This window comes from Oncorhynchus mykiss, chromosome 25 (genome assembly GCF_057628025.1).
Source record: "Oncorhynchus mykiss isolate SJ-2025 chromosome 25, ASM5762802v1, whole genome shotgun sequence".
NCBI lineage: Eukaryota > Metazoa > Chordata > Actinopteri > Salmoniformes > Salmonidae > Oncorhynchus > Oncorhynchus mykiss.
In genome coordinates this window covers 70223665-70240672 of record NC_143046.1, presented here as the reverse complement: position 1 = coordinate 70240672, position 17008 = coordinate 70223665, and the positions used below count along the sequence as shown (strand labels likewise).

General features: G+C 43.3%; 2 protein-coding genes across 2 annotated transcripts in view; both read right to left on the bottom strand.

Moving 5' to 3' along the window:
* Positions 1-17008, bottom strand: part of LOC149972110 (uncharacterized) — a 395887-nt gene that overhangs the window by 197727 nt on the left and 181152 nt on the right. The gene's annotated exons all lie outside the window — the stretch shown is intronic.
* The window catches only part of LOC110505676 (gamma-aminobutyric acid receptor subunit beta-1), a 57519-nt gene that overhangs the window by 27492 nt on the left and 13019 nt on the right, over positions 1-17008 (bottom strand). Inside the window, exon 4 of the mRNA XM_021585057.3 lies at positions 3950-4170. Coding sequence (XP_021440732.3) covers positions 3950-4170 — 221 coding nt within the window. The remainder of the gene's footprint in view (positions 1-3949; positions 4171-17008) is intronic.

Sequence of the window (17008 nt, the reverse complement as noted above, 5' to 3'; positions counted from 1 at the left end):
AATAATATAGAAGAGCTGGACATCCAGGTCTTAAAAACAAAGGTATGCTGATGACTAACATTTCCTCTTAAATCTACAATCTGGATCCCTGCACAGCCTCAAAGGATCTAGATCATTTTTCTAACCTCTCTGGATTACAACCCAACTATGATAATTGTACCTTATTACGTTTTGGATCGCAAAAAAAATACAACTTTTACATTACCGTGTAGTTTACCCAGTGGTGTAAAGTACTTAAGTAAAAATACTTTAAAGTACCACTTAAGTCGTTTTTTGGGGTATCTGTACTTTAATTTACTATTTATATTTTTGAGAACATTTACTTCACTACATTCCAAAATAAAATAATGTACTTTACTTCATACATTTTCCCTGACACCCAAAAGTACTCGGTTACATTTTGACAGGAAAATGGTCCAATTCACACACTTATCAAGAGAACTTCCCTGGTCATCTCTACTACCTCTATCTCTACCTACTACCTACCTACCTCTACCTACTATCTCTACTACCTCTGATCTGGCGGACTCACTAAACATAGAGTGTGGGAGTGTGCCCCTGGCTATATATGTCAATAAAAAATAAAATGGTGCCGTACTTTGCTTAATTTAAGGAATTAGAAATGGTTTATAAATTTTACTTTTGATACTTAAGTACACAGCAATTCCATTTTATTTTGATACTGAAGTATATTTAAAATCAAATACTTAAAAAAAATGCTATTTAAAATCTTTTACTTTTACTCAAGTAGTATTTTACTGGGTGACATTACCTTTTACTTGAGTCATTTTTTTATTAAGGTATCTTTACTAAGTATGACAATTGAGTACTTTTCCTCCACTGAGTTTACCAATAAAATGGTCTGGAGGTGAAGTGGACATACTCTGTATTCATATCCCTGAAGAAATAAAGGAACAAATTTGAACCGAAAGTTAGCAAAATCAGCTAAGGTCTCACTACCATGGAAAGGTAAATTCCTGTCTTATTTGTAGAAAAATCACCCTGATTAGTTATTTTGTCAAAATCCAGTTTACCTATTTACTTATGGCCCTGCCTACACGGAACAATTTGTCTTTTAATTTATAGGAAGAGTATTGATGCTTCCAAACTTCTTCCATTTAAGGATGATGGAGGCTACTGTGTTCTTGGGGATCTTCAATGCTGTAGAAATGTTGTGGTACTCTTCCCCAGATCTGTGCCTTGACACAATCCTGTCTCTGAGCTCTACGGACAATTCCTTCGACCTCAATTCCTTCGACCTCGTGTTGTTTTTTAATGTGCAAAAATGTATAAAAAAACAGTATTTGTCAGTATTGTCTGTAGATTGATTTGGAAATTAATTGATTTAATCAATTTTAGAATAAGGCTGTAATGTAAGAGAGTGTGGGAAAAGTCAAGGGGTCTGAATAGTTTCCAAATACACTGTACGTATAAAGTGTCCTAGGAAATGACAGCGCCATAACAAAGATATATTGTTTATTGTTAACAAACAAAGTATTATGGCAGTGGTCAGGGATATGGGGAGAACTGATGCTGAAGCATTATTAGTTACTGTAACTCTAAACTGGTACCAACACGGGATCTAGACTTCAGTACAGTACCACTGGATAACTGCATGCACTGGGCAACATTTACCTCTTAGAGAGACAAAAGAGATGGGGACTGGAGATGAGAGGTGAGCGGAGCAGGTTTTCCTGGTAGTGCTCCTGGGGAGAGCAGCGTATGGTTGAGGCAGACTGGAGCTGCCGGCGCCAGCAGGGTGAATCACCTGATCATCCTGAGAGGCATGGCTATCGCTAATGAATGTCTCCACAGGCCTGTGCCAGCCAGTACCCAGGCCACTGCTGCTCAAGCAACAGGCAGACCACTCAACTCAAACCAAGCTAACGTGGTTTTCTACAGTAGGCTAGCTTGAAATGTCAATCAATAGGATTTGTTAAAAGTACACAAGGCAATAAGACGTCATCATGCACAGAGGGGCTACTTCCTGCTTACAGACGTCAATAACAACAGAATACAAATCTGCCAAGACTATCAGTATGTGGGCATGCCCAAACTGGGAAGAGCCAATAGTGGCAATCTGTCCTGCTGTGTAGGATGATGTCATGTTGATCAGTCTACCTTTAAAATGTGCCCTTCAAAGGACTAAGGAAGGCTTAAGGTGAGTTGAGTGTTTGCCTAAAGACGGGGATGGTGTGTATTGAATTTGAATTCAGTCCATTCATGGAGTGAATTGGAATTCGACGTGTAAACAAAGCAGTTGCATAAACATTGCTTTGGCAGGTTTGAATCCGGTCCTAAATGTTACCTCGATAATCATGTTTTTATTGTCATACATGTTCATGCCAGTAAACAATCAGGAGCATGCTGTTCAGCCATCTAATACATATTACCAAATCCTTTAGCGACAACTGAAACAAGAACAAATTATCTTAAATTTGCCTTGCCACCAAATGATACTACAGACCTATACACCAAAAATAACCCCTCAGATGTATTATGGGCACAGCCAATATGTATGTCGCCTAAACCAATGCTTAATCAAATGACACATCAAAGACCTTTTTTTCCACCACCATACTAGGTTAACTCCACGCACGACTCCCCCTCAGCCCTAATTAACCTAACAAGTCACATGGAGTTGAAGAAAACACTGCAGCTCCCTCACAAAGATGTGAACCACACAAACTGCCCTCATCTAGATGTCGAGTGCAGTCACAGAAACTCATGCTAACATAGCTCATGGGCTTGATTGCCTTGTTGTCATTAGCTTCTGCCGTGATGTAACCTACCCCGGAGACCCGAAGACAGATGTTGGCGCCAGATGTTAGCTTTCAGAGCTAATGGCTAGATCAGACTTAAAACTGTCCTTTTTGTGATGTGCCCATCTCGCTGTCAACACGGGTTTGATTCCAGTTGACGGTCACATTGGTTCCGTGACTCAGATCACACCCCCTAGTGTCTTTTCAGCAGATGAGGTCAATCTGAGTCAGATTATTGTGGTGATGTAATCTTGCCTGAATTTTTGAGACAGATGTTATCTCCCAGAACTACCAGCTAGCCTTTAACTAAGTCAGTTAACTTGCTATAGCAGAGGGTGACTAACTTCTGTCCTCAAAGGCCTGTGTCCACTGGTTTTCCTTTCTCCCTCACACTTAATTGATCAATTAATGTCAGTGATTGGGTAGAGCAGGACTACTTTAATCCAACCCTGATGGTCCAGGGTACTGCTGGATAACGAAAACAACACTTCCCAAACAAACTACACCTTTTGGCTTGAACAAACCCCCTCAAAAGAGCACGTTTGACGGAATCCACATTCAGCGCAGGCATGATTACAAGAAATGCCCCCAGACTGAAGTAATAAACATGTATTGGATCTTCCCTACCAACCCTACAGTTCTGCCTCGTAGCTCAAAAAAAGTATATCTAACTAGAAAAACTGTCAAGTCACCATTCCCCCCCACCAAAGCGCTGAATCCCTCTGATCTCCACAGCATTATTGACAGTGGCTGCCCTTCAATTCCCTTCGTTAGCTCGGCGCGGCTGGCTTCAGCACGGCTCAGCCCTGCAGAGGCGAGGAGGGGAGCATGTAGAGTACGAGGCTACACTGCTGCTGTGCTCTGGACTGCAGGGGAGCATGGCTCCATAAATAATTCACCACCTGGGTCTTCCTCTCACGCTCCAGAGGCAGAGGAGAAAGTGCAACGGCTGTTTGAGAGGGCTTTGAGGAATGGAGGGTTTCCTTGCCCATGTTTCTGCAGTAGAGTTGCAGCACCCACACACTAAGATATGTTGTGTAGGAGCTATGGTTGCATGTTTTTCAACCAGCCACCAGTCACACACAGACACGAAGACAAAGACACACACACAAACCTCAAACAAAAACACTGACATAACACTGACATAGGAGACCAAGAACACATAACGTTGATGCACACACACTCACCTGAGGCCATAGAGCACAGTTCCGTCAGGATGAAGTCGGATCATTCTGTTCTTCACTGTGACCCCGTGCACAAAGGACTTCTTATCGTTGATGAAGTAGGTGTCAGGGACCCAGAGTGAGTCTGCCACCCTGTTGTCCAGTGTCAGGTTGAGGGGAATCCCTGTGTAGGACAAGCGCTTGTCCCTCCAGGACTGCTGGAAGTACATAGTGATGGTGTAATCCTAGGGGGGGTGGAAGATGAAGAAGAGGAAAGGGTGGGATGATTAGGCACACAATAGGAAAGTACATGGTGTATAGTGTTTATGGGAGGGATTAGCGCTCTGTAGTTGGAGTGTTCACAGTGTGCCTGTTGGCTGTGGCACTGTGTGTGGGTGTGTATAGTTCATTTGTGAAGTATTCAGACCCCTTCATTTTTTCCACATTTTGTTACGTTACAGCCTTATTTTAAAATGGATTCAATAGTTAGTTTGTTTGTTTTTAGTTTGTTTTTTTCCTCAATCTACACACAACACCCCTTAATGACAAAGCAAAAACTTTTTATTTTTTTATTTTAGCAAATGTATTGAAAATAAAAAACGGAATTATTACATTTACATAAGTATTCAGACCCTTTACTCAGTACTTTGTTGAAGCAACTTTGGCAGCGATTAAATCGAGACTTCTTGGGTATGACGCTACAAGCTTGGCACACCTGTATTTGGAGAGCTTCTCCCATTCTTCACTTCAGATCCTCTCAAGGATCTCTCTGTACTTTGCTCCGTTCATCTTTCCCATGATCCTGACTAGTCTCCCAGTCCCTGCCTCTGAAAACATCCCCACAGCATGATGCTGCCACCACCATGCTTCACCGTAGGGATGGTGCCAGGTTTCCTCCAGACGACGCTTGGCATTCAGGTCAAAGAGGTAAAATCTTGGTTTCATCAGACCAGAGAATCTTGTTTTTCATGGTCTGAGAGTCTAGGTGCCATTTAGCAAACTCCAAGCGGGCTGTCATGTGCCTTTTACTGAGGAGTGGCTTCCGTATGGCCACTCTACCATAAAGGCCTTTTTGGTACAGTGCTGCAGCAATAGTAGAACTGGAAAGTTATACCATCTTCACAGAGGAACTCTGGAGCTCTGTCAGAGTCACTATCGGGTTCTTGGTCACCTCCCTGACCAATGCCTTTCTCCCCGGATTGCTCAATTTGGCGGGCAGTGGTTCCAAACTTATTCCATTTAGAAATGAGGCCACTGTGTTCAATGTTGCAGACATTTTTTGGTACCCTTCCCCAGATCTGTGCTCGACACAATCCTGTCTCGGAGCTCTACGGACAATTCCTTCGACCTCATGGCTTGGTTTTTGCTCTGACATACACTGTCATCTGTGGGACCTTATATAGACAGATGTGTGCCTTTCCAAATCATGTCCAATCAATTGAATTTAGCACAGATGGACTCCAATAAAGTTGTAAAAACATCTCAAGGATGAGCAATGGAAACAGGATACACCTGAGCTTAATTTCTAGTCTCATAGCAAAAGGTCTGACTACTTATGTAGTTATGTACTTATGCTTTATTTTTTGTACATTTGCAACAATTTCTAAAAACATGTTTTTGCTTTGTTATTATGGGTATTGTGTGTAGATTGATGAGAAAAAAACTAACTATTGAATCCATTTTAAAATAAGGCTGTAACATAACAAAATGTGGAAAAAGTCAAGGGGTCTGAACACTTTCTGAATGTACTGTATGTCCTTTGTGTGTTGTCTGGTTGGGTTGTCTCTGTGTATGACTCCCTGGATGAGTGTATGACTAAATGTATATGTGTGAGTGTGTTACCAATGCTCCAGACTGAGTCTCTGCTGTCAGCCGGGGTTGCACTGCAGTCTCCCACACAGTGCGCACCTTCTTTTTAAAAATGGTAACCACAGACTGCAATAAGGCCACATACTGCTGAGGTGGATTCTGTTGTGTAACGTCAGTTCTTATTAAGCGCAGCAAACAGTCGACTCTCGCTCGCTCCACTTGGCTCCTCTGCTCCTTGGAGAGGCTGAGCAGCTACAGTACTCTACTTCCATCACCTGCCCCACTGTCACTCCTGTCAAGCCCTCCGTCCAGTCCTGCCCTCAAACTCTCCCCTTTCTCTCTACCCTTGCATCAGCACCCCAAACGTCAATCTGAACATTTGCCTCTTTTACCTGTTTACTCTGTTCTCTTGGGTTTACATTTATACTTATAACAGCTACATGCACGCGCATAATGAGATTAATGCCGTTATGAGCTATTGTTGTGACTATCAATGGCTAAGTTTGAACGTTCAAGCTAGTTTAGATAAGTCATTGGGAAGTTACTGATGAGAGAGAAGAAGGATGATGTGTCAATAAACCTGGACGCGCAACATGAAGGGCTAACATTTTGGCTCTGCCATAAACACACTGTCCGATATCAGAGGGTATCTTCCCTTGCATATCGAGTGGTGTGTATCACAGTGCAAGAGAGTGAGAGGAGGGTGGGGAATAACAATAACAGAGCTGATCATTAGACGACAGAGACGGTTGCCAAGGTGCACAAGGTCCTCAAGATCACTCAAGGTTGTTGAGAAAGAGACCTGCCAGCAAACCAGCTAAATGAGAAAGACCTTAACTGCGTTTGTTGTAATTTGGTACTGCGTCGATATTGAAAATGGTGTGCCAGGTTTACCCAGCGTTTGCACCAGTGTGAAATTCCAGAGGGAGTAACAAATGAAGAGGACAAAAAGTAAAACCTACTGTGGGAAAGAAATGAGAACTAACATGAGACAGTACATTTTAATACCCATGTCTCATTTCAAAGTTGTTTGTTATATACAGTATACAATAAATGCCATTGCCTTTGAAGATAATAATAGTAAATGTTTAATCTGGCAGGATTGAATACGTTATCTAATGTTCAATTAGCTCTCTTTACATTTTTTATCAAAGGTCAAGTGAGGTGTTCCCCAGGGCTCTTTTCTGGGCCCGTATTAAATATGGCTCTTTATGAGCCGCTGCTGCGGTTTGATCTTAGTGACAGCACTGCGGCATCTTTTCCCAATCTGAAGATTTGCTGTTGACGGGACAGCGGGAACAGGGCCAACCAAAAACAAAGGATTAACAATGAATGGAGATCATTTATATCAGCCATCCAAAAAGCCTTGCAGGCATTTTGATGAAACGCACTTCAAAATGCTTCACTTAACTGCTGGTAACATTCTTTGAGGGCTGGCAGGGCAGAGTTGCATCACTCGGGTTTCTATCAATCTAATCTGGGTTGCAAAGCTGCAGTTAAGATTCCACTCACAGCGTTCAAGCTTTCCAGTATTCGTTGCAGTTTGCGAAGATGCTTATACAGGCATTTCAGAACATGCTTCAGGGAAATAAACTTTCTGGGAAAAAAGCTTATTGGAGTTACATTTTCATATTTTATTCTCTTATTCAATTATGAAGGAACAATGTGTTGGTTATTCATGGACAAACTAAATGTTTTACAATACGAACACACTAAATAATGTGTCTGCTTTAAAACATGCCTGCTGCTTGGGCTTAGACTGCACTAGTAATTAAAAGTAGTTTCTTCAGACAGTTGAAAGAGACAACATGATGAATGCAATATGAGATTGATGTGTATGATCAGGGCCAAGAGATCTGTACCTGTCAACCCTCCACCAGGTGTCAGATATAACTGCTTCTAGAATGCAGATGTTACAGTAATTATTTTCACTATTACCCAGAATATGGAACCCTCCTTCAATTGTGGGGGTCCTGATCATACACAGCAATCTCACATTGGATTCATATAACCATATAATACATTAAAAACAGGCTCTCTCACTCAAATGTGCATGATTAAAGGCCCAATGCTGCCATTTTTATATCAGTATCAAATCATTTCTGGGTATCAATTAAGTACTTTACTGTAACAGGTTTCAATTAACATTGTCAAAAAGTAACAAAAATAGATTTTTAGCAAAAAACTACTTAGCAAGCAAGGATTTTGCTATGACTGTCTGGGAGTGGTTTGAGTGGGTAGGGGAAAACTAGCTGTTATTGGAAATCATTTTGGAACTTGCTTTGTTATTGGTCTATTAACTAACTTAACGCCTTGGTAATGTCACTAGACAAGCCGAAACTCCATCCTTGCAAAGACGGCTGATGAGAAGGTCCTGTGCAGATTGTATTTTCTATGAGGAAATAACACTGATCACATTTTTAACATGTTTATAGTGTCAGTTTCATCAGCTGTTGCACAATAGGACACTTACACAGGTAAAACTGAATTTTGACTGCACTGGGGCTTTAAGATGTGAGCAAGAAATAAAAAAAAATTACATTACATAGTTGATTTGCAAATGAATTGCTGTTTAGGAGAACCTGCAACCTGAATAAAAAAAACATGATAGATGTATAATGCTCGCTCTATCACCATCATAACACAGGTATGATTACATAAACCTGGAAAGTACAGCTACAAGCCTCTTACTGTACCTTACATGCAAACCAATAAATAACAGATAGGAGAATTAGAAATCCACAGGAACTGTTAGTGAGCAACATAAACCTGGGATGACATAACTTTAAGTGAGAACTGCTGCCTCATAAGGCTGGGAACAGAGAAACAGAGGAGAGAGGAGGAGAGGAAGAGAGGAGGAGAGGAAGGGGGCGTTGCAGCTCTGTCCCTCATTGGGGATGAACACTTTCCTTGGAGCCTATTATTAGAAACAGCTGTTTCCCTCGACGCCCGCTTTCCCATCATCACTCTGGCACCTCAGCGTTTCCAGAGCAGAAAGTCTTAAACGTGAGTGGAATACCGTTATGCATTTGAGAGCGCTAAAGCAGAGCGCCCGCTGCTGCACTGTAAACACACACAATCTCACACAGGAAGGGAAACAGGGGCAGGCGATGCCCTTGGCATGTTTCCTCTCACCCCCATTTCCTTTGTTGATGTATGATAGGCAGACCTTAAGTGAGTGCTCCTCTACTCCTCTCCATATTTCACCGCACCGCGGACAACAACATGGGCTCTCTCCTACGCACGTCTGCACCACGCTATCCCCTCTGCAGTGTGCTTCTTCGTGACCTAATTCCTCCCAATCCATGCCCATCTACGGGTGCAGACATCACAGGATAGAGGGATAGGAAGAGAGGGTGGGAGGAGAGGGGTAGAGATGGTGGCGCAGTCCTCCCTCCCAGCCTAGTTACTGTCAAAACTTCTGCGGCTTTTGGCAATCATGATGAAAAAAAGTTGCTGGCAACTGGATCTGCAGATATTCATTGGATGAATGGTGTTCATTGCATGAGAGCAGACTTGCTTCAGATTTAGCTGGGCGTCATTGCAGTGTTCACTCATCCGTGCATGCATGGACGCACACACAACTAAGCGAACCAACACAAACACAAAAGTACCAAATTCCACTATGGTGTGCAGCGCCCTCAAAAGACTACAAACATCTGCATCTATTCTTCTCTATCAATAGTATTGTCTTCTGATCGTTCCCGGTGTCTTGTGTGGAAATGTTGCATAGAACTATTCCTGTTGTAGTTTGGTAACGATTTGCTGTCTAACTGTCCCATTGTTGAGCTCTTGCATATGATGTATTTAGTTGACATACAAGGATTCTGAGGTAGGAATTCCTCCATCTTGGCTGACACTATCCAAACGGGGTTGGATCCCTGACAAAAACAAACATGATATGCAATTCAGTCCCACTGAGGAAAGTTTTTGACAAAGGTCTCTGCAGCTTCTTCTGCTGTCGGACGTGCAATGAAGAAAAGTCAAGGACACAACTCAAGACTCATCTTTCAATCAAATTCGAAGATCCCACCAAGCGGTTCTCACAAGTCAGAGGAATCTCCAATCTGCTTAGTGTAACAGAAAAATGTCAACACTGGTTGCAGTTAAAAACCTGTATAATGTTCTGTGTTATTATGTTTCAAGGACGTCCAAGACCAAGGGCTCTATTCAATCTGATCCGCTTTAGCCGACATCAGCATAGCTGTTGTTTTGGCGGTGTCAGAGGTGGAACTGCATTTGAGCTTTCAAATCTACAAGCTTCTGCCGTTTACCTAAAGTGCACTTTGCCATTGGCTGCACGGCGTCACATTAAGATAAACTCCAAGCAGCCTTGTTTACAAGTTCGAACACTGGAATGTGAGATGTAATCTACACCTTGATTAGGCTGACAGAAATCCTCATTTTTTGTTCAATGATTTTCAATTTGAGCATCATTACTTCTATATAGCCTACACCGCCAAAACATCAGCTATTCGGGTGTCGGCTATTGCCAGGTTAGTGCTTGATCTGATTGAATCTAGGCCTTATTTTCATACATTTACTGTCAATGAGTTATTGGTCAAGATTTTAGTAGTAATGTCTATGTCCTTTTGAGACATGAGTGCAACTTGGGTACACAGCATAACTAAGAACTTGTCAGATTTTGTCACCATGTGTTACTGCAGGCGACTGACTACATTGCTGTTTGAGTGGACTGAAGCCTGTGTTATAAGTCCTTGGATAAGACTGTGTCTGTACTAGAATGTACAAACAGACAGGCATGGCAAGGAATTGATATGTATGCATACCAGAGACGGTGTCAAATTAATTGACATTTCAATTAATTGACAAAATAAAGTCTACTGGAACTCAAATTAATTACCCCCCCCCCCCCTTCACCCCACCTCTTCCTGTCCCCTAGACCAATAACCATCCCCTCCTCTAGTCCAGTCTCCCCCCTTGTTTCCATGCCAACACCTCTGCATGAAGTCATACACATGTAAGAAAGTGACAATTCAATAAAACTATCATGGAGATTCTCTTGGTGGTGAATAGAGCAGAAAGGCGTTTCTCAGACTGTCTTCCTCTCGTGACTTTCTATCTTCTAGATATCCTGAGAGGCTTGGGTCAGGGAAGAACGATTCCATTTAGCATTAACCCTGAGTGCCCTCTGTCGCGCCGCCTCCTATTTTATCCCACGCTCCTACTGACTGAGCAGTGCCTATGATGTTCCTTATAGGAAATGCCTCTTGACATCTAATCAGATGGGGAACCATTAACTTCCAGTCTAATGGGTCTTACTCTGGTATGGAATTACACTAGAACGGTGGTCAGGTCTAGCTGTTAAAAGGCTCAGTGTGTACTCTATGTGTGATGAAATCCTAGCTCTCACGCTTATTCAGAAAATGGATCCATAGAATGCTAAATCTATCATTTTCTCACTAGCTACCAAACACAAGTGTTTTCTAACATGCATTAGTTGACTAAAAAGGCTTACAAATAAGCAGCAAGATGCCCTCAAAGTTCCTTCACACTAATATTCTGTGAATTCTTAAGCCACTTCTGCAGAACAAGATGGTGAACAGAATGCACTCGTACTGCTTTACAAAAAGGCCCAGTGTTCTGTACTACAGATAGACAGCATCAGCACTGTATGGTACTGTATCAGTACAGTGCAGTACAAGACAGGACCTCACAGTACAGACAGAACCGAAGGGACAGATTAGATAAAACGCAGCATTCACCCATCTGCTCTGCTTCAGGCTCACCAAGGGGTTAAATAAAATTAAGTTACTTGCTTTAAATTAATCTCACAGAGCTCTTAGCGCAAGAATGTCTCAACTCATCTCTTCACCTGCATTATTTCCAGGACTGAATGGTGAGAAAGCACAAAGAAAGAGTGCAGTTCCACTGCAGCAGTCTGCCTCGCACTGGGAAATGTCACCTATTACTGTGAATACGTATCAATGAGCCCCCCAACTTTAATGTTTCAAATGACAAAAAGATGAAGAAACAGACTCTCTGACAACATCTTTGTGTTGTCGTCATCTCAGTCTATAGTGCTGGTGACGCCCTACTCCCTCACTGTTTTCATAGAGATCAAATCTATGGAGTACAAGAACCTAATCAGACACCCCATGACACTCTCATACTGTGGTTACTGCAGTAATATACATAAATGGGGTACCAGAGACTAGAGGTCGACCGAGTATGATTTTTCAACGCCGATACCGATAATTGGAGGACCAAAAAAGCCGATACTGATTAAAATCGGCCAATTTTTATTTTTTTATTTGTAATAATGACAATTACAACCATACTGAATGAACACTTATTTTAACTTAATATAATACATAAATAAAAATCAATTTAGCCTCAAATAAATAATGAAACATGTTCAATTTGGTTTAAATAAGGCAATAACAAAGTGTTGGAGAAAAAAGTAAAAGTGCAAAATGTGCTATGTATGTGTCACGTTTCTTCAAAATCGAACCCAGAAGCAGACCAGGACAAGGAGAGTAGGAAGAAGGTGAGTATTTATTTACAAGTGAATGTGAATGGGTAGATATATCCAGGTGGCGTAGCGGGTAGCGGTGGTGAGTTGATGGGAGTAAATAGGTGGATCCAATGGGGAAGCGGAATCCTCCGACGACCAGGCGGGAATGGGGTAAATGATCCGGGTGAGTAACTGAAGACAGAACAAACGGAGGTAAGTTCAAGGCAAGCAATACGTAACAAACAACAAAACAAATTCTATCCAACTTGAGGCTGATACTCTGGCACAACATACTGTTCATGGCTAACGATCCGGCAGGGAATGGATGTCAGGTCCGGGCTTATGAAGAGGAGAGATGATGATCAGGACCAGGTGTGCAGATAGCTGATGGGATACAGGTGCGGGTAATCAGGAACCCCAACTGGCTACATTGCCCGGCAAGCAGTTCCAGGACGCCGGAAAAAAAACTCTCCAGGACAGAACATAGGCAAAAAACAGACTCAGGAAACGGGATTCGTGACAGTATGAAAGCTTACGTTTCAGTTCCTTGCTCAGAACATGAGAAATATGAAAGCTGGTGGTTCCTTTTAACATGAGTCTTCAATATTCCCAGGTAAGAGGTTTTAGGTTGTAGTTATTATAGGAATAATAGGACTATTTCCCTCTATACCATTTGTATTTCATTAACATTTGACTATTGGATGTTCTTATAGGCACTTTAGTATTGCCAGTGTAACAGTATAGCTTCCGTCCCTCTCCTCGCTCCTCCCTGGGCTCGAACCAGCAACACAACGACAACAGCCACCATCGAAGCAGTGTTACCCATGCAAAGCAAGGGGAACAACTACTAGAAGGCTCAGAGCGAGTGACGTTTGAAACGCTATTAGTGCGCGCTAACTAGCTAGCCATTTCACTTCGGTTACACCAGCCTTATCTCGGGAGTTGATAGGCTTGAAAGTGTTTGAATGAATGTTTACGTGCCTGCTTCTGCCTACCACCGCTCAGTCAGCTACTTAGATACTTGTATGCTCAGTCAGATTATATGTAACGCAGGACATGCTAGATAATATCTAGTAATATCATCAACCATGTGTAGTTAACTAGTGATTATAATTGATTGTTTTTTATAAGATAAGTTTAACCTCTGAACCACCCATCCCGGATCCGGTATAATTGTCATCAGCAACGCTGAATAGCATAGCGCCACAGTCAAATAATATTACTAGAAAATATTCATATTCCTGAAATCACAAGTGCAATATTGCAAAACACAGTTTAGCCTTTTGTTAATCCATCTGTCGTCTCAGATTTTGAAATTATGCTTTACAGCGAAAGCAATACAAGCGTTTGTGTAAGTTTATCGATCGCTCGACAAAACAATAAGTACACTTAGCATCATGTAACTTGGTCACGAAAATCTAAAAAGCAATCAAATTAATCGTTTACCTTTGATGATCTTCGGATGTTTTCACTCAGGAGACTCCGAGTTAGACAACAAATGTTCCTTTTGTTCCATATCCAAATACCTCCGTTAGTTTTTGTGCATTATGCCCAGGAATCCACCGGAAAGAGCGGTCACAACAACGCAGACAAAATTTCCAAATTATATCCATAATGCAAACAGAAAAATGTAAAACGTTTTTTTATAATCAATCCTCAGGGTGTTTTTCAAATACAGTGGGGCAAAAAAGTACTTAGTCAGCCACCAATTGTGCAAGTTCTCCCACTTAAAAAGATGAGGCCTGTAATTTTCATCATAGGTACACTTCAACTATGACAGACGAAATTAGAAAAAAATCACATTGTAGGATTTTTATGAATTTATTTGCAAATTATGGTGGAAAATAAGTTTTTGGTCACCTACAAACAAGCAAGATTTCTGGCTCTCACAGACCTGTAACTCCGACAGAGATGGCCGCCTCGCTTCGCGTTCCTAGGAAACTATGCAGTTTGTTTTTTTACGTGTTATTTCTTACATTAGTACCCCAGGTCATCTTAGGTTTCATTACATACAGTCGAGAAGAACTACTGAATATAAGATCAGCGTCAACTCACCATCAGTACGACCAAGAATATGTTTTTCGCGACGCGGATCCTGTGTTCTGCCTTACAAACAGGACAACGGAGCGGATCCCATGCAGCGACCCAAAAAAACGACTCCGAAAAAGAGGGAAACGAGGCGGTCTTCTGGTCAGACTCCGGAGACGAGCACACCGTGCACCACTCCCTAGCATTCTTCTTGCCAATGTCCAGTCTCTTGACAACAAGGTTGATGAAATCCGAGCAAGGGTAGCATTCCAGAGGGACATCAGAGACTGTAACGTTCTTTGCGTCACGGAAACGTGGCTCACTGGAGAGACGCTATCCGAGGCGGTGCAGCCAACGGGTTTCTCCACGCATCGCGCAGACAGAAACAAACATCTTTCTGGTAAGAAGAGGGGCGGGGGCGTATGCCTTATGGCTAACGTGACATGGTGTGATGAAAGAAACATACAGGAACTCAAATCCTTCTGTTCACCTGATTTAGAATTCCTCACAATCAAATGTAGACCGCGTTATCTACCAAGAGAATTCTCTTCGATTATAATCACAGCCGTATATATCCCCCCCAAGCAGACACAGATGGCTCTGAATTAACTTTATTTGACTCTTTGCAAACTGGAAACCATTTCTCCGGAGGCTGTATTCATTGTAGCTGGGGATTTTAACAAGGCTAATCTGAAAACAAGACTCCCTAAATTTTATCAGCATATCGATTGCGCAACCAGGGGTGGAAAGACCTTGGATCATTGTTACTCTAACTTCCGCGACGCATATAAGGCCCTGCCCCGCCCCCCTTTCGGAAAAGCTGACCACGACTCCATTTTGTTGATCCCTGCCTACAGACAGAAACTAAAACAAGAAGCTCCCACGCTGAGGTCTGTCCAACGCTGGTCCGACCAAGCTGACTCCACACTCCAAGACTGCTTCCATCACGTGGACTGGGACATGTTTCGTATTGCGTCAGACAACAACATTGACGAATACGCTGATTCGGTGTGCGAGTTCATTAGAACGTGCGTTGAAGATGTCGTTCCCATAGCAACGATTAAAACATTCCCTAACCAGAAACTGTGGATTGATGGCAGCATTCGCGTGAAACTGAAAGCGCGAACCACTGCTTTTAATCAGGGCAAGGTGTCTGGTAACATGACCGAATACAAACAGTGCAGCTATTCCCTCCGCAAGGCTATCAAACAAGCTAAGCGTCAGTACAGAGACAAAGTAGAATCTCAATTCAACGGCTCAGACAAAAGAGGCATGTGGCAGGGTCTACAGTCAATCACGGACTACAGGAAGAAATCCAGCCCAGTCACGGACCAGGATGTCCTGCTCCCAGACAGACTAAATAACTTTTTTGCCCGCTTTGAGGACAATACAGTGCCACTGACACGGCCTGCAACGAAAACATGCGGTCTCTCCTCCACTGCAGCCGAGGTGAGTAAGACATTTAAACGTGTTAACCCTCGCAAGGCTGCAGGCCCAGACGGCATCCCCAGCCGCGCCCTCAGAGCATGCCCTGACCAGCTGGCCGGTGTGTTTACGGACATATTCAATCAATCCCTATACCAGTCTGCTGTTCCCACATGCTTCAAGAGGGCCACCATTGTTCCTGTTCCCAAGAAAGCTAAGGTAACTGAGCTAAACGACTACCGCCCCGTAGCACTCACTTCCGTCATCATGAAGTGCTTTGAGAGACTAGTCAAGGACCATATCACCTCCACCCTACCTGACACCCTAGACCCACTCCAATTTGCTTACCGCCCAAATAGGTCCACAGACAATGCAATCTCAACCACACTGCACACTGCCCTAACCCATCTGGACAGGAGGAATACCTATGTGAGAATGCTGTTCATTGACTACAGCTCGGCATTCAACACCATAGTACCCTCCAAGCTCGTCATCAAGCTCGAGACCCCGGGTCTCGACCCCGCCCTGTGCAACTGGGTACTGGACTTCCTGCCCCCAGGTGGTGAGGGTAGGCAACAACATCTCCTCCCCGCTGATCCTCAACACTGGGGCCCCACAAGGGTGCGTTCTGAGCCCTCTCCTGTACTCCCTGTTCACCCACGACTGCGTGGCCACGCACGCCTCCAACTCAATCATCAACTTTGCGGACGACACAACAGTGGTAGGCTTGATTACCAACAACGACGAGACGGCCTACAGGGAGGAGGTGAGGGCCCTCGGAGTGTAGTGTCAGGAAAATAACCTCACACTCAAAGTCAACAAAACTAAGGAGATGATTGTGGACTTCAGGAAACAGCAGAGGGAACACCCCCCTATCCACATCGATGGAACAGTAGTGGAGAGGGTAGCAAGTTAAGTTCCTCGGCATACACATCACAGACAAACTGAATTGGTCCACTCACACAGACAGCATTGTGAAGAAGGCGCAGCAGCGCCTCTTCAACCTCAGGAGGCTGAAGAAATTTGGCTTGTCACCAAAAGCACTCACAAACTTCTACAGATGCACAATCGAGAGCTTCCTGGCGGGCTGTATCACCGCCTGGTACGGCAACTGCTCCGCCCTCAACCGTAAGGCTCTCCAGAGGGTAGTGAGGTCTGCACAACGCATCACCGGGGGCAAACTACCTGCCCTCCAGGACACCTACACCACCCGATATCACAGGAAGGCCATAAAGATCATCAAGGACATCAACCACCCGAGCCACTGCCTGTTCACCCCGCTATCATCCAGAAGGCGAGGTCAGTACAGGTGCATCAAAGCTGGGACCGAGAGACTGAAAAAC